Source organism: Notothenia rossii (assembly GCF_949606895.1).
Source record: "Notothenia rossii genome assembly, chromosome: 1".
Taxonomy (NCBI): Eukaryota; Metazoa; Chordata; class Actinopteri; order Perciformes; family Nototheniidae; genus Notothenia; species Notothenia rossii.
In genome coordinates, this window is record NC_136912.1 from 41,946,721 (window position 1) to 41,965,816 (window position 19,096).

The 19,096-nt window shown below is 39.5% G+C and overlaps 1 protein-coding gene across 1 annotated transcript; it reads left to right on the forward strand.

Moving 5' to 3' along the window:
- The first annotated feature begins 4,696 nt into the window (after positions 1-4,696).
- On the forward strand, positions 4,697-7,890 carry LOC307022425 (zinc finger BED domain-containing protein 5-like). Its single transcript, XM_079655236.1, has 2 exons — positions 4,697-6,755; positions 6,994-7,890. The coding sequence occupies exons 1-2, from the start codon at positions 5,457-5,459 to the stop codon at positions 7,468-7,470; spliced, it is 1,776 nt and encodes a 591-aa protein (XP_079511362.1). The 5' UTR covers positions 4,697-5,456; the 3' UTR covers positions 7,471-7,890.
- The last annotated feature ends 11,206 nt before the right edge of the window (positions 7,891-19,096 follow it).

A 19,096-nucleotide genomic window follows, 5' to 3' on the forward strand; every position in this document is an offset into this window, starting at 1 on the left:
AAGCGGTGTGTTTGTGTGTTTAGGGGCTATAGATATAATTATTTTGTAATTTAAATGTTTTTTTTTTATTCCAACAGTTAGCTACAAAGACAATCAGATTATGAATGAAAAGTATGAAGTTCATCAACAATGAAATATATGTTATTATCAAAATAATATTTAACTGTTATCAAAACGTAGTGCAATTGTAGACGCTTGCTCTGTTGTCTCACTGAAAGAATAACTTTTACCACGTTTTTTGAACAATATTCAGAGATAAATAGTAGCAATTCTCACTATGTGTTAAATATATTTGCCTTTAATACATTAAATTAGAAAGCTGACAAAATCATATTGCTTGTTAACATCTAAATGTAACTTTTTGCACAGAAAAAACCCTCAACTTCACTGTTGTGTAGGTGATCTAGTATTGTTTAATGGAATGTATATCAGTGTATTAAAGTCAATACTTCATTCATTTAAACCAATATCTTTCTTGATTATTTGTACAGTGTGAAAAATAGAGTCTTTGTACCTGTGCTGAAGTTCACTGCTGTGAGGAGTCCAGTTCTGTCTCTCACTCTCTGGTCCAGCCTGTCTGCATCACCTGGACAGCTTAAACAAACAGATATATATGTAAAGTACCATGTATACAAACAATATAACTGATTCTCTTCTGTTGAACATGTTGGAATGTGTATTGTCCGAGTCAGGGTCCTTTTTATTTTACTGTAACTTTGGAAGTTGTGTTACCAATGCTTACTGTTTATTTGATACCAATTTGGTAATGCAATTAATAAAAACAACAAGGTATGGGTTCGTTCTTCAGATATGACTGTGATGTTAACGTGTGAGCTCAATAATGAACTCCAGCTCAACCAACCATATTGTAATATCTAAGTAATCATCTTGAAATATGACATTAATAATTGTAATATACACACATCTTATTGTGAGGTTGATTTCACATACACTACTACTTCGACATTAGCTTGTCTACATACTTGAGCATAGCCAATTTAAATTAACCTTAGCGATGCATACAGTTCCTACCTACATAATAATCATCTCTCTAAGTTACAAGGATGAACTTATTTTATCAACCTCAAACAGAAGCTGTTTGTTCAACAGTATTATCCCACTTTACGCTTAACACTTCTCTATTTTGTTTTAACCTTTATATATACAGTCTATGATTTTAACTTGGAGGCTACGATTAGCATCGTTAGCACCGATGTAGCTACCACTCGCTTACACGCTAACCCAAGCCTTAACATTCATTACGTAGATTAAAATCATTAACACATAAATAAAGCACTCGAATTTCACAAAACCGCATTCATGCACCGTCTGTTTTAACCGCAGAGCGAGTCACAATAGCCCGATATATAAGCATGAAGAACAAACAACCACGGCCGGCTTCAAGTTGTGTTTCCTGGATGAACTGACCAGGCAGGCAGAGTCCCTGTAGCTAGCTTCACGGAGCAGCTAGCAGAGAGACAAGAAGCTAGCAGCAGCAGTCACTTGACAGAGCCGTCACTCAATGTGACCACGCCCTAATTTATGCAAAAACCTTAAGACCTAATATAAATAAAAGGGTTGTGTTAGAAAACAATTCACTCACAGATCCATAATCATGAAGGTGGAATCTAACTATATCAGGGGTCTGCAACCTTTTTGACCAAAAGAGCCATTTTTCTCCTTTTTCCAAAACATTGTTTTGTCTGGAGCCGCAAAACATATTTCATAGCTCATAAAGTTGTATTTATTGTTATGTCAGACAAAAACTACAGTTTTTTTTGCATTTATTAGGCTATAACAACATTACAACATTATATAAAACTGTTAACCTCTAATAAGAAACAAAGAACTCCTATAAGGAGAATTAAAAAATAATACACAGGCCTACCTTAAAATAAATTAAACACAGCACTTGGGGAGTCCTTGGGAGCACATTTGAAGGGAAAAAAAATATTAAAATGGGCCCACTTTGAAATAAATAAAACATATAGCTGCACCCTAAAAAGAGTTTGCTTGAGTGCGCTAGAATTTGAAAATACACAACCGGAAAAAATATGCCTCTTCCTTCAGACTTTCTTACAGAGTCCCTCCTCCAACATACACGAACGTGCATCATCAATGAGGCCACGAGATAAGTTTGTGCACAGATCGAAGGCTGACAGGCAGTTAGGCCATCCAGTTATTTTAGCCGGGCCGGCTAAAATGATTGGTCGTGCTTATTACAGCGCTACGGCTTCCAGAGATTAATTTTAGTATGTATTTATTGTCAAAGCATTTAATATATTCATTGCTATCGGGACGTTAAGAGCATTCCATGGAATATAACAAAAAGTGTTTTCTGAAATAAATTACATACCCCATTGAATTATGACTGAAGATCGTCAGCTGTCTTCCTCTCCCGTGTTGTTCCTCGATGCGTAAAGGCTGCAGCACCTTTGACAACTTCTCTCTACATATGAAACATACCGGTAAACCAGCATCGTTTGCTTTGAAAGCATATAACTCTGTCCACACAGAAATAAATCCTGTGTTCCTCCGGTACTTTTCTTTGATTTATCCATAGTTCGCTCACGCGCGGGACCGTAGCAGGATGTGACGCATATTTTAGTTGATCTAATTAAAACCGTTTTGTTTTTTATTTATGTGTCACAGTATCACCTGAAAATACAAGCTATGAAACATTTTCAACCATGCAATAAAATATAAATAGTCCTACAAATACTTTTATTTCCTTCTTATTTTTGTCTAAACTCAAGGGAGCCAGAGCAGAGGGTTTAAAGGGCCGCATGCGGCCCGTGGGCCGCGGGTTGCCGACCCCTGAACTATATCGATAATAAAATATATGGAGCCAGGGGTATAAAGATGTTTTTTCTGCTGTAAAATTGGGCATTTTAACATGGGGGTCTATGGAAATTGCTCCTTTCTGCAGCCATCGCCTATCAGCCAATATATGAACTGCAGTGTGTAGCACTTCCGTATTGGTGTCCCGGCTCTTCCCCAGAGTTTGCCTCTTGGTTTGTTCACAACGATGGAAAACCGTTCGATGTGAGGGATTTCCGCATGGTTTGGATTTTATGAAGCAGGCACGTAAACGGTGACGTTATGACGCAGCAGCGGCAGCTCTGGGCGGTGTGAACAGAGCGGGAGCAGAAAAGGGAAACCGGATTTGAACCGGAAAAGATCCCGCTCGGAGCTAGAAAGGGAAAAGCGCTGGTGTGAAAGCCGCAAGAGAGAAGGCCTCCAATGAACTCGACTTGTTTTGGGGTATTTAAAAATAGAATAAAACCTATATACAACAATAACAGTTATGATAAAGGAAAAGTACTGACAATATCTACATCTATAGTACATTTCAGCAAAGAATGTCTTTATTTTGTACTCAGATGTTTTATTTAATTAAGTAAAAGTTAAAAAAATTAAAAGTTTTACTTAAAGGTGGGGTATGTAATTTTGGAGAAACCAACTCGAGTGCGCTAGAATTTGAAAGTACCCAACCGGAAAAAATCTGCCCCTTCCTTCAGACTTCCTTACAGAGCCCCTCCTCCAACACAAGCTATCAATCTGTCAATCCTTTCCGTGTCCGGTTCTTATTATACATCCATGGTCCGGGCCGGTTGAGGTTTCCCGTGTTGATGACCAATGAGGGCACGAGATAAGTTTGTGCACAGATGGAAGGCTGACAGGCAGGTTGGCAATCCAGTTATTTGAGCCTCAGATGATTGGTCGTGCTTTTTACAGCGCTACGGCTTCCACAGATGACATTTTTGTATGTATTTATTGTCAAAGCATTTAATATATTCATATTGCTATATTATATTATATATTGCTATCGGGATGTTAAGAGAATTCCATGGAATATAACAAAAAGTGTTTCTGAAATAAATTACCTACCCCACCTTTAACTAAAAGTACAAAAGTATTAGCATCAAAATATACTTCAAGTACAAAAAGTAAACGTACTAATTCTGCACAAAGGCCGTTATTTTAATAATAATAATAATAATACATGAACAGGATACAGGATAATTATCAGCTAAATGTACTTCAAGTATCAAAAGTAAAAGCACTTGATGCGCTGAATGGATCTTTTCACAGTATGAAAATTGAAATACTGTGTGGATTAGTAGTACAGTACTGCATTATACCATATCAACATATCAAGTGTTTTTATATCTACAAAGTGGGTGTTAAAATAAATGTAGGGGAGTAAAAAGTATGACATTTGCCTCTGAAATGCAGTGGAGTAGAAGTATAAAGTAACAATAAATAGAAATACTTGAGTAAAAATATGTTAAAAAAAACCCTTGAGTAAATGTACTTAGTTACTTTGTACCACTGTAAAATACAAGATGTGTGTTGTCTAATGAGTCATGGTGAACTTCCACTCATGGTGTCACTTGGGAGCGTTCTCTCTCTCCAAACAGTTCTTTATCTGCTCCAGCAGATGGAGGTATCAACACCTCCTGCACCGGCAGATGCCTTGAAATATGTTGCATTACACAGAGCAATCGTTGATATGAATGAGTAGATCAAAAATAATAGAAACAATAGAAAATACAGAACAATGCAAACTAACAGCAGCACAACCTATCCTTGAAAGAAACCATGACACGGTTGAACCAAAACATGTCTAAAAACGTTTCCATCAAAGTTAGAAAATTGCAACCTGAAAGCAGGGTTTACTCTAGGACACTGGTTCTCAACGGGGGCGGTACCGCCCCCCAGGGGGCGTTCAGAGAACGTCGGGGGGCGCTGGAAGCAATATTTTTGAAAGGGGGGCGTTGAGGTGTTCTTGGGGGGCGTTCACGAATAATGTCTTTTTGTCATGAAAAACGCTGGCCACAGCGTCTTTTCCTGTACAAAAAGCAGCTGTCAGCATCTTTTGTTGCTATAGGAAACCACAACTCTGCTTGCGATTGGTCAGCTGTCAGCAGTGTTATTACGGGTACGTTCGTAAATGCACGAACGGTCAGTCCGCTCGGACAACCCGTCTGTTCCGCCAGAGCACCCAGCTGTGAGCGCTCAGAGCGCAGCGCTCTGGACTGTGGAACGGGGACGCTCGGAGCGCTCTGAGCGCATTTACGAACGTACCCTACAAAAAGCAGCCGGGAGCGGACCGGAAGTCGTTGTAATTTTGGGATCGCGACTGTTAATAATCTGTGTCACTTTGTTAAATTTTGATATGTTTTGATATGACAAATTCCACTAACAGATTCGAACTAAGTGGTCAGTTTATGAAAATAATACCCGTTTCTATGTCTGCTACGACATGGAAGAGCTGGCTAGCCAGGCTGCTCCACACAGAGCTATGTTTGTTCAAAATTACAACGACTTCCGGTCCGCTCCCGGCACGATGTCTTGTCATGTCACCAGCTAGCCCTCTAGCGTTATCGTGACACTACCCCCCCCTAAATATTAGCATCATCAAACAACAAAAATCATATCACATCAGCAAAATGGCCGCGAAAAAGATAAAATGCAGACAGTACTCTATTGAATATCTTAGCTATGGCTTCATACCGTCTCCTACCAATGCACAACTCCCAATGTGTTTACTTTGCGAACATGTATTTTCCAATGAGGGAATGAAACCCTCACGTTTAAAGGAGCACCTTACCAAGATCCACCCGGATAAGGCAGATAAGGAGCGTCCGTTCTTCCAGGCCCTCAAAGAGAAACATGGTAGGAGCACCATCAGCAGTCTCTTCGCTTGGAAGACCACCCAGACTGTCAGCGGGCTAATAGCGTCATATAACATCTCCTTGCTGATAGCCAAATGTGGGCAGCCGTTCACAATCGGAGAGAAGTTGGTACTCCCTGCCATCAAAGAGGTCATATCTACTGTGATGGAGCGTGATCCCACACAGGTGCTGAAATCCATCCCACTCAATAATGACACCGTAGCACGCAGGATTGATGAAATGGGTGCTGATACAGAGGAGCAGCTGTGTGCCATCCTGCGGGAAACTCCATTCAGCCTTCAGCTGGATGAGACAACCACTTCTGACAACAATGTTCTGTTGATGGCCTATGTCCGCTATAGCACCTCCAACAGTCAGGAGATGGCTGAGGAATTTTTATTTTCCAAATATCTGGTCACAGACACCAAGGGCCAGACCATTTTTAATGCACTGGATGCTTATCTACAGGATAAGTCAATCCCGATCAACAACATCCTCGCATGTGCTACTGACGGCGCCCCTTCCATGGTTGGCAGGTACCGTGGCTTCACCACTCTGCTGAAGGAGCAGGTCCCGCATGTCCTCACAGTCCACTGTGTCTTGCACCGCCACAACCTTGTGGCCAAATCTAAAAGTCCACCTCTCCACAAGTCTCTCAATGTTGCAGTAAAGGCAATAAACAAAATAAAAGCCCACGCCCTGAATAACAGATTGTTCCGACAGCTGTGTCAGGAAAATGATGAGACCTTTGAGCGTCTTCTTTTCCACACTGATGTCCGCTGGCTCTCAAAAGGAAACTGCCTTGCTCGTTTTTGTGAGCTGTTTGACAGCATCGTGGAGTTCCTGGAGGAGGTGGATGCAGCTCTCGGGGAACAGGTGTCATCCAGCCGCTGCGACATCATGTACCTCACAGACTTCTTTGGCAAAATGAATGAAGTAACGCTGAAGCTCCAAGGAAAAGGAGTTACTCTGATCCAGAGCAAGGCGGTCATCCACAGTCTCACCTCCAGGCTGGATCTATACCGGCAGAGCATAGGCAGGAGGCAGTTTGCTCATTTCCCGCTGTTGACCAAGGTGATCTAGCCTAGGCTACTAAATAATGATAATAATAAATGATACATGTAATAAATGTAGGCTACTCTATGCAACACTATATTTGTGTTCCTGGTTAGTATAAATAACTTATGTTCTGAATGTATTATGAGAATAAAGAAACATCAATTAGTAAACTAATTAGCAATAAAATAACCAGTTTAAAATCGGATGGTAACATTCTGCACCGATAACAATGTCCTGGTTATACTCATTGCAGGTGTCTGAGGCTCTTACCGATGAGCGCCTTCTCATTTACACAGACCACCTGAGGATGGTGAATGCCGATTTGAAGATCCGCTTCAGAGATCTTTTGGACCTCGATGTTCCCACCTGGGTGGTGCAGCCCTTTCAGGCGGACGTGGCGGAATGCGAGCCAGCAATACAGGAGCATCTCATCGACATCCAGAGTGACGATGAGGCCCAGGCTATTTTCCGCACCTCTGGCTGGGGCAACATGTGGGTCAAATACTCTCAGCGTTACCCGGCTCTCTGGGAGAAAGCGAGGCTGCTTCTTCTGGCTTTCCCAACCACATACCTCGTGGAGCAGGGATTCAGCCAGGTCCTTCACATGCAGTCCAAGTACCGCAATCGCTTGAACTTGACGGCCTCAGGTGCACTGCGACTGAAACTAAGTTCTCTGCAACCCGCAGTGAAGAAACTGGTGGAGAACCACCAAGCGCAGGGCTCACACTAACCTTCCCCCCCCCGCAATTCGGCGAAATGCAACACCTTTCCGACCTGTTAGTTCTGTAGGCCTAATGTACAGTTTTGTAGCCTACTGTTTGTTCTGCACTGGACATGTGTGAAATTGCTGCTGTTCCGTAGCAGTCTGTTTGTATTCTCTGCTCTTGTCTGAGTTTGTTTAACACTCATAAATATCATTTTAATTCACATTCACATGGCTTTTCTGCTCTCTGGTAAACTAATGATCATGATATTCCAACTGCCCAGTTAAATCAAATCTATTATTTGGCATTCAGTGACATTCTTTTTAAATGATATAACACAGAATTTTAGTCAACATTAATATTCAGGGAAGAAAATAAGTCTACTTATTTTGATGGGGGGCGGTAAGAGACCTGGATAATGGACAGGGGGGCGCTGGCCCAAAAAAGGTTGAGAACCCCTGCTCTAGGACTATTGTTAGCAAATACACTTTAGCATAAGGTATATTGAAGATACAAATTTCAGACCTGAAGAGAAGGAAATGTATCAAAAGTGTGTAGACGGAGGACATACAGGGATGTTGTGATGTGTTTCTCAACGACTTCTTTGTATGAAGAATTGCAGTGACTGCAGATTTTCACTATGAACAGAAAGCAACACATAGATGTTTAAGTTGTTTTTGCTGCGGTTCATCTTGTACTGTAGATGTGGTTTATTCTGGGTACATCAACAGGAAATCATGGTTACTTGTTTCAAAAAACATGAACAAGGAAGCGATAGAAAGGATATAGAAGAATATTATAAATATAAAGTTATTCATTACTTTTGTACTATTTATCTACATGAATTAAGTCATTGTAAATGTATTATATTTAATCTATTCACACTTAACCTATTGCATCTTGGGAGAGGGATCCTTCTTTGTGATGATCTTCAACATGTTTGTTGCTGTAAGTGCATATTTTGTGCATGTGTGTCCATAGCCGCGTTCACACCGCAGTACTTTTCCCACTTTAGTTCCGATATAGTTCCGAAATGTCGTGTTCACACCAAAAAGAGCCGGAACTAAAATTAGTTCATGAGAACCTTTTTACCCCCTTTTCCATCAGTTTTCAGTCCCTGCTAGAGAGCAACTGTACTTTCGTGGAAGAACATTTTTCCTATGTCTGATTGGCTGGGCCCTGTAAAACTCCTAAAAGGTTTTGTGAAGCCGCCATTTTATTATCCTCGCATTAGCATCATTAGTATTAGCCCAGCGCAGAAATGCAGAGAGACTAACTAATGGCAACACAAAAGAAAAACATGGGAGGGGTGGAGTGATGATGAGGTGTCGGCGTTCTGGCGATTTACTCGGAAGGCTTCAGTAGAAGCTGCTGAAGCCAGTCCCCAACTCCGGGGACTTCCGGCCGGAGACTTTGGGGGGCAGTATACGCCGTGAAGTTGTTTGGGGCCTGCCAGTAAACCCAAAGCAGAAGAAGAAGAAGCGAAGTCAGCGGCTTCATTTGCCTAATCCTCCCCCAGGAATTTATTCCGGTGTGAACGTGATCTGTACTTATTTCATGAGAACTAAAGAGTTCTCAAGAACTAAGTTCTGATGAACTAAAGTGGGGAAAGTACTGCGGTGTGAACGCGCCTTATGTGCCTGCATGCATGTGCAGTGATGCAGGGTGTGGTAACCTCTAGAGCCCCCCCCACCTCGCCATGGTTCCATGGGAACCTGCGTGCAGCTAATCCTCCTTTTGGCTGCAGAGGGCTTCTCCAAACAAATCATCCAGCCCTAAGACCCACTGCTCCTCGAGTGGGCTCCTGGCTCTCAAGCCTCACCAAAAAACCTCTTTCCTTTCTTCTCTCCTCTCTCATATGCTTCACATAAAACAGCTACCTAGCGTGAGGCAAATCCCCTCGCCTCTGTCTCTTTTCTTCTAGGAGTAAGGGAAGGAGAAAGGAATGGGGTGTGGATAAGCCAAGACAGCAGGAGATTGTCAAGTTGAAGAACTACGATGACCTGTTTTGGAAAAGCGGGTGAGTCTGAAGAATGGGTGCTGGTAAAGGGGTGATTGTTTGATAGTAGGCGAGAGGAGAGGGAGGATAAAGGGGTGGAGATCAGTACTTTGATGTGGCCCCTTCTGCTTACAGTTACTATGCATCACTGTAGTATAAAGATCTGTCCATCTGTTTGCAATATCTCTCTCTACGGCACACCTCGAAGTCAACTGAAACCACGTTCAGTCATGAAGATAAGCAGCACTCACTTCATCAGCCATTTAAAGTCACTTTAAGACTTCACTTCACTTAAAGGCATTCACTTTAAGTCCATTTTACAATATTTGTAAAAACAAAAGTGCTGTTGGCATAAGCTGATCATAAGACGATTGGCCCCTGGGAACAGATTCCCTAAAGGCCCCATCACCGACACAGAAGCAAGACACAGAATCTAGAGCTTTTTAGCTTAGTTTGTGTTGTTTTGTGTATCTCTTTGTGTATTTCTTTGTTGTCGTTTTGCATATTTTGTGGTAATTTTTTATTATATGTCAATATGTATTATTTGTTTATGTATATACTTTGATCATCTGAATCTATAAACTAACTTAAGATGTCAGATCAATCTAATGGAGTACAAATTACAATATTGCTATGAAGTAGCATGAAAAGAAAATACTCAGGTGAAGTGCAAGTAGTAAATGTGCTTTACTACATTTTACAACTGTCAACCATTTTTATTAAAACAAATTATTTAACACTCAAGTCAAACAATGTATTCAGCAATGTGTCATCAAAAAGCAGCATTTTCTCACACCACTGTTCCCCGTAAAGCGAACGTAATCATGTTTTATCTTCCATACACACATGGGCGCGGGAAGGGGGGTGCTGAGGGCGCTGCAGCACCCCCTAGCGGCAGGCAGGGGGTGTGGAGCTCCCCTTTCTGAATTATTATTTGACGGTTATTGCTGCTCCCGCTGTGCATAATCTGTGTTATATTTAGTCAATAAATTCCACATTGTTGGTAAAATAATATTTTAGACTGTCCCGAATGTTTTTTCTGTAGCCCCGGACAATTTTACCTCAATAATATAATACATGAACCGTGAACCTATGGTTCACCTACGTCAGGGGTCTGCAACCTTTTTGACCAAAAGAGCCATTTTTCTCCTTTTTCCAAAACATTGTTTTGTCTGGAGACGCAAAACATATTTCATAGCTCATAAAGTTGTATTTATTGTTATGTCAGACAAAAACTACAGTTTTTTTTGCATTTATTAGGCTATTTACAACATTATATAAAACTGTTAACCTCTAATAAGAAACAAAGAACTCCTATAAGGAGAATTAAAAAATAATACACAGGCCTACCTTAAAATAAATTAAACACAGCACTTGGGGAGTCCTTGGGAGCACATTTGAAGGGAAAAAAAATATTAAAATGGGCCCACTTTGAAATAAATAAAACATATAGCTGCACCCTAAAAAGAGTTTGCTTGAGTGCGCTAGAATTTGAAAATACACAACCGGAAAAAATATGCCTCTTCCTTCAGACTTTCTTACAGAGCCCCTCCTCCAACATACACGAACGTGCATCATCAATGAGGCCACGAAATAAGTTTGTGCACAGATCGAAGGCTGACAGGCAGTTAGGCCATCCAGTTATTTTAGCCGGGCCGGCTAAAATGATTGGTCGTGCTTATTACAGCGCTACGGCTTCCAGAGATTAATTTTAGTATGTATTTATTGTCAAAGCATTTAATATATTCATTGCTATCGGGACGTTAAGAGCATTCCATGGAATATAACAAAAAGTGTTTTCTGAAATAAATTACATACCCCATTGAATTATGACTGAAGATCGTCAGCTGTCTTCCTCTCCCGTGTTGTTCCTCGATGCGTAAAGGCTGCAGCACCTTTGACAACTTCTCTCTACATATGAAACATACCGGTAAACCAGCATCGTTTGCTTTGAAAGCATATAACTCTGTCCACACAGAAATAAATCCTGTGTTCCTCCGGTACTTTTCTTTGATTTATCCATAGTTCGCTCACGCGCGGGACCGTAGCAGGATGTGACGCATATTTTAGTTGATCTAATTAAAACCGTTTTGTTTTTTATTTATGTGTCACAGTATCACCTGAAAATACAAGCTATGAAACATTTTCAACCATGCAACAAAATATAAATAGTCCTACAAATACTTTTATTTCCTTCTTATTTTTGTCTAAACTCAAGGGAGCCAGAGCAGAGGGTTTAAAGGGCCGCATGCGGCCCGTGGGCCGCGGGTTGCCAACCCCTGACCTACGTGAACCTCATCAAGACACTAGAGAGGAAGGCAGGAGTGTAATTTCCCGTGTTCAGTGAATGCAACAGAGGCAAGACACCAGACCAATCAGAGAGTTGCATGGAAATAAAAGTGTGCTTGTGTCATTCAAGCTCGGCTCTGTGTGTGTGTGTGTGCGGAAATAGCGCATTTAGTGTGTGTGAGAGAGGGAGAGAGGGAGGGAGAGAGAGAGAGGGACCGGTGCCAACAGCAGGGACCGTGTTGTTAGCATCTGGTTAGCTTGCTGCACTAACGGACATACGGAGCTGTTTGTTCCACAACAAGCTGGAGCAGAGCTCCCCTCTCAGACTGAGAGACTTTAGTCTAAGTTATCTCAGTGGGTCTCAAACGGTTTGGTCACAAATTATTCAAAACATTATTTCTGCGGCACACCTTCATATGATCATTAGTTATAAAAACAATAAGAGAATAAAGGAAAAACAGTTATGAAATACTATATGGCAGTAAAACAAGAATGCAGTTTGAAAGGGGAGTGATGTGTAAAATATCCATAAAGAAAAAGAACATCTGCTTACAGTTGTGTTTCATCTGGGTGTTGAGAGATGTATCCATAGATGTCTTAATGTTGCTCTCAAAGTGCACCAGATTGATGCTTTTAACTTCAATATTAAAAAAAATCTTCCCGGGGGAGCATCCCACCGGACCCCCTAGAAGAAGTGATGTCCGCTCTCCACTAAAAAATAGCAATTCACCCCTGCATATATATGCCGTGAGCTGATTATCGAGCCTTCATTGTAACAGTCGCGGGTGTACTGTGTGTTTGGTGTGGGGAGTGCTTTTGTGCGTGCTCTATAGTGCCCGTAATAGTGTTCACTGGAGTCCAGCACCTCAGCACCCCCACTCAAAATACCTTCCCGCGCCTCTGCATACACACACACCCACTCACACGCATTCCACCAGTGTGTGTGTGCCCCACATCAATCCAACACCGCTCCATCCAACCCACAGACACATTTTCATTTCCATTATGTTGGACCAGGATCAGGACTTCCTGGAAGAAGAGGTCTTATATCTCAACAGAATCTTCCTGGAATATTAAAGTAGAAAATCATTTGTCAAAATAAAGGCTGGAATATTCCTTTATTCCACTACTGCAAGTAATATAGTTATGCTGTATGTATGCTGTTGATGAGCGCTTTAATTAAATTCACATTGGTTGGAATAGTATAAGGTTTGCGTTCAAACAGAGGGCACTAGGCAGCCGTCCACCTCTATTAGGATGATGTGGGACCTCTGAAAAGCTGGCATTCATATTATGTCCACAGAGTGACGCTAGTTCCACACAGCAATGACTAAAAATGTGAAATATTCACAACAGCTGTTTCACATAAGCACATTTTTCTAAGTAAATATGACTAATGAATATATATGAATAATCTTATATATAATCTTTCATTTTGAATCTGTTAAAAACTAAACTAAATCTTTATGAATTCATTGTTTTATTTATTTTGGAGAAATCATTTTAGATTAAAAAACAAACAAATAAATTGTATCACCCTTATTTTCTGTTAATATACCAGTATGAGATGGAAATGTATGAATGGCACAGCTGAGCTTTAAACAGAAACTGATCACATCTTAACTTTGATCAAGATGTCGCCAAATGAATACAGATTCACCTGTTACAGCTATGATTCTGGGCTTCATGAGCTCTCGTCTGTCTTCTCCCTTCTGTCAAACACAAGTTTCTGAACTTGAGCAGTGTGTGTGACACGAGGGAATTGATGTATCCACCGTCTATGTATAGCACACAGAGGCAAAGTGATTGGCTGGATCTTCAGAGTATAAATACATGCATACACACCAACATGCATTGATCTACACACATTAAACCCCTTAATGCCTAAAGACACAGGCATGCATCTCTATATGTGTATAAGACAAAAGCATTCCAATGTTTGTATACGTTCAGACAACAAAAGATACAGCTTGGCTCTGGGACACACACCAACATCCACACACTTATTTCCATCCAGGCAACCCAAACACATTGCTCTTCACGATATGCACGTCTTCTCCCCTGAAGGGAGAGCAGATCAACACTCAAATGATTTATAGCACTCAACTTATCATCACATCTTGTTTTAATGCAAACTCTCCATGGAAACAACTGTTCAGATAACTACCTGTAACCATATTTTATTAAACAGAGAACTACCTAACCTGCCACCATATATTATGTCCCCAACATGAGGTCAGAGTAATGCCTAATTTACCCACAGTCGTTTTATTACCTCAGAGAAAAGGGAACAGCGGTTCATGAGAATAGAGAGTGGGAGGAAGATAACCGTGTTTGCATGAGTTTTATTGCGGTTATCTGCAGCTACCTTTAGTGAGACTGAAAGCACTGCTGCAGCCTCAAAAAGGAAGAAGTCCTATTAATGAACGACAAAACATGTATGCAAAAATAATCAATCAATGATAATGAATCAACAGATACAGTATCTTGCACTGTATTCATTTCTATAAACAATAATCTGCAATCTTCTAGTATTGGTACAAAATGGTGGTATTGGACATGCTCTGGTTCCGTTGGAGTCAGAGTGGTTCGGCCTGTTTGAAGTTTGTACTTTCAGAATTCGGCCTGTGTTGAATTTGTATCATCATAGCATCCCAATTCCATAAGAACCTAGATCCACTTATGGCTGGTGACTTGGAAGTGTGCTTGTAAACTGGCTATTTATGAAACAATTGAGTCTTATGCCTCATTTGCATAACCCTCTCAATTGTGGGGTATCAAATTGCTAATCAGGCTGTCAAGACCATGACCGGTTAACGGGAGAGGAAGTCTCAGCAGAGGTATTGGATACCGCCCCCAAAGGCCAAATTGTTGACAGATTCAAAGTCATTTGGTTCTGAGATTGGTTCTGTCTGTGACCAATTGGAAATAAGGTTTTCTAAGGTAAGAACATTTTTCTATTATAGAAATCTGTTGATTGGTCCAACTCCACAACCACCCTGCTTTGTTGGGAAAGTCTTCAACTCACTCCTATTCTAGAGAAGCGTCAATCAATAAAATGACAAGAAGAAAATGGGGGACAACAAGACAGTGTTGATTTCAAAACTATAAAACAATAAAAGAAGGCTGTGCAAGTGTTTTGCGAAACAGTAAATATATTAATGATGAACGCCAAAAACTCACTTTATTAGAAGTTATTATGATTGTATTAATCTTACAAGAGAAAATCTTAATTCAGATGCATACAATGCACCATGATTAGTATAGAGTAAATAAGATATTTGTTTGTGTACTCTTACTTTCACCTCATTACTTGTTTTTCCCAGCAAGTAGAATTTCAGTGTCTTCATCTATGGGGTCCCATGTTGCCCAGAAGGTGGTGCAATAACCTTGACAATACACTTTCTTGAATTTTTTATCTTGTTCTACAAAAAAGGTTTGACTTGTGGCAAAAAAGTGTCAACACAAGTCGAGAGTCCATAAAATAGCCGTAAAAGACGACATATTTGACCATGTGTTGAATAACTCAAATGATTTACTGTCTCTTATTGTTGATGTTACATATTGAAATAAAAAAACAAATAATTGTGTTTCTTTATGCTCAGCCTAATGACAACACAGTGTAGGCACGATGCATGCTGCCACACACTTCTTACAATCTTTTTTAAAGTGAGCAGCACAAAGATTTCTAGTACTAATTACTGTAACTATATGCACGTTGGGCCTTATTGATTTATTTGCAGACTCAAATATCGGCATTATTAGCTATACAGAAGATGTTAGCATTCATTTTTAAAAGAGAAAAACAAAGTGTCAGGCTTCACATCTTAGATCAGTGGTATGCTATGATGTGAATCACTGCAAATTGGTTATAATTATGAATATCAGTATTCCTTGTGTCGCCTGTAAAGCAATGCCACCGCCCCCTGTGTTGTTCCACTGATTATGGTCGGCTTGGTATTGGGAAAACATGCAGAGTGGAATGAGAAGCACAACAAAGTTAGTTGAGGCCTATCCTGTGACAAACAGTCTTTAAGGCCTATACAACTCTCAAAAAAGGAAGCTCACCGTGCCGCAGCACAATATCTTCCTTCTTATGATTGAAATGTCGTGTCAATAGAAAACAGACAAGCTTTTGAGACGAATAGGATTGTTTTGTAAGCCTCCTAATTCATTAACAAAATGTTTCATTGTTTTTTTGGCCCTAAACTCTTAGGTTCTCCTCCTGCAGTCCCCAAAACAAGCAAGCTAGGAACCTTATAACTTGGGAATGTAAATGTGTGTTACTGTTAGTGTGGTAGCAGGAGACCCCTCCAATGCAATTCATGGTTGGATATAGAAAGGCTTGGAGAGTAACGGATTACATAATCAGGATACAAAAAAGGTAACTGTATTCCCTTCAGTAACATACAGAAATATGTAATCAGATTACTGTTACTTTAAAAACAAAAATGGGGGATTACTAGCAGGATTACAATGTTACAAAGACACTAAAAAGATCATATAGTGTCTGTTGTAAAAGGATCAGATGTTATCTCTTCTCTGTAAACTGTACTGTTCTGTAGGCTAATACTTTAAGTGTGAATCTATACGCCTACTGCCTGAATCTGCTTTATGGTTTTCACTTTCTTTGCTTTATTTGATCTGTTTTTAATTCAGTTGGTGAACCTATGTTCATAAAATAGTGTGTGTGAGCTTAACTGCGTGTATTCAACAAAAACTTTTTCTGCCAGCTCAGATTTTATTTCTGCTTTTTTAAACTGTAGTATGTGCTCATGTGTTTCATTGTTGGTGTACTGTTTTACCTGTGGAAACTTAGTTTTATATTTTGATACTTAGATTAGGTTACTGATTACTTTTTTTAAAAGGATAACTGTAACGGAATATATATTTTTAAAGTCACCCTCCCAGCACTGGGGAGTATCGCTTTGCCTATTGAGATGTAGCAGTGTATCCCTTCTAGGTAATAACATGTCTATGATGTTCAAGTCAACACATATTTTAACTAGATTTTTGATAGACAAAGAGCTTTGTTCACACGAACACATCTCACTTCTCCTTTTCATAATTTAAGATCCCGCAGCGTGGTTCTGTCAGAGATTGGGCAGAGATATGATAGTGTGGCTGTTTGTGGCGACATCGACACAGCATGACGTACTTCACAGGTTTCAGTGCTGACATACTCACACACTTTTTATAATCACACATCCTTTCTTTTTTTACTTTATTTATTTTATATATTTTTGCTTTATTTTGCCAACACTTTTGACAGGCTCTCTGCTTCCTCTGCCAGGAATCTCTCCTCTCTCCCCCCTCCCTCCCTCCCTCCCAAAAAAACAAAAAGATACTAATAATATTCAAAAAATATAAATACATGATAATATTTCATTTTCACCCACTTAAACTCTTTCCTGACTAACAAAATAAAATAATTGTGGATGTGACTGTTTTTCTTATGTGATCAATTAAAAAGAAATCAGTATTCAAAATAGTGAACCACCTGGTCCCCGTTACCAGACATAATCAACAGGATCACCGAGCACACAGAAATATGACATCTACATCAAAGTCAAAGGTGACATATCCAAAGCAGAAATTATGTGTATATACTACAGTTGTTTCTGCTGACAGCCAACATTTAAATAGAAAGAGACAATGATAAGAGTAAGAATGTTTAAAAGGCCTCTCAAGGCCCAAACAAAGGAGAAAATAAAAGCAAATGAAATCAAGCTGTGTCATCATCGCTTTTTATAATGGTTAATTACTAACTTAGAACATATAGGTTCAACTTTTAACATAGGTGTTATATTAGGACACTGCAACACGATTTGATTCACCTCCAGTGCTTTTATGCACACCATATGTTTACACTGTTACTATATAGACATAGTTCTTTCGGCAAAATTATATTAAACGTAGATTTATGGTGATGAATATTAATATAAGAGGCATTTCAAGTTGTGTTAGGGTTAGGGTTAGGGTTTTAATTTCACTGATTCCTATTCCCCTTCTGGTCTCTTTTATCTGACCATTCTTTTCAAGGGTTTGACATGAGCTCATGTGATTGGTCAAGAAGCTTTTCCCTCTTAAAGGTAGGGTATGTAAGAAAGGAGAAACCAGCTCGAGTGCGCTAGAATTTGAAAGTACGCAGTTGAAAAAAATCTGCCCCTTCCTTCAGACTTCCTTACAGAGCCCCTCCTCCAACACACACGAACGCGCACATGACCAATGAGGGCACGAGATAAGTTTGTGCACGAGATGGAAGGCTGACAGGCAGGTAGGCCATCCAGTTATTTTAGCCGGGCCAGCTCAGATGATTGGTCTTCTATATCAATCAATATCTACCCTCATATTCTCTGCTTCCAGAGCTGAAATTTTTTTATGGATTTATTGTCAAAGCATTTAATTTATTCATTGGTATCGGGATGTTAAGAGCATTCCATGGAATATAACAAAAAGTGCTTCTGAAGTGAAATACCTACACCACCTTTAATATAAAATGCATTATTATTATTATTATTATTAATATTGTTATTATTATTATTATTATTATTATTAATGTGCCAACAATGCCTTGTTAGTCAGATCACCTCCTCGTTTTTCAGTCAGATTAAGGCTACATGTAAAGCCTCCACAAAACTACCTGTTTATGACCATGATTTACAGTATCTATCAATCAATCAATGCATTTTATTTGTCAAATGAAATCAAGTTGTTACATTTCCATGAAATAATATCCCACCAGTTCATTCAGTTCATTCAGTTCACCTTTTGGGACACACAGTCTGTCCAGAACATGATGCCAAATGTCTGTTGCTCTATTTGACTGCGCATATGTACTGTAAGGCCATGAAATAATGTGTCTCTTACTACTGTAAAGATAATTATATTAGGTTTCAGTGTCTTCTTTCTTTTTTATTTCTGTGTGTCTTTGCTTTTGCTATTTTTGGAATAATCTGCCTCTTTGCATGGCTTTCATTTTAATATAGTTTTAGTTATTTATACATGCCACCGTTCTTGTCTCTGCATTTTAGTTCCTATGTTGCCAATTAGATATAATGATACTGAGGACTCAAATTAAATTATATTTAGTAGAATAACTGTTTTGGATTGACTTTTCTTGTATAAAACCCTCTTTATTGTGTTAATAATAATAATAATAATAATAATAATAATAATAATAATAATATATTTTTAACTCCAACTATCTGTTTCTCTTCCTTGTATTTTGGGTTCTGTTTCTCCCACTCAAACACAATTTATGACTCTCTAAGTTTAGTATTCGGCCTTTCTTTAAAAAAATTCTTTTTATTTCAATACACTGGTGAACATAAAGTAAGACTTACGTTATTATGTTTCTATTG

What these genes read in the sequence shown, in the direction of transcription:
- LOC307022425 (XM_079655236.1), top strand. Translation starts at nt 5,457, where the DNA reads ATGGCCGCGAAAAAGATAAAATGCAGACAGTACTCTATTGAATATCTT. An exon ending in ATTTCCCGCTGTTGACCAAG is followed by an intron (nt 6,756 to 6,993) that starts GTGATCTAGCCT and finishes TACTCATTGCAG; the next exon opens with GTGTCTGAGGCTCTTACCGA.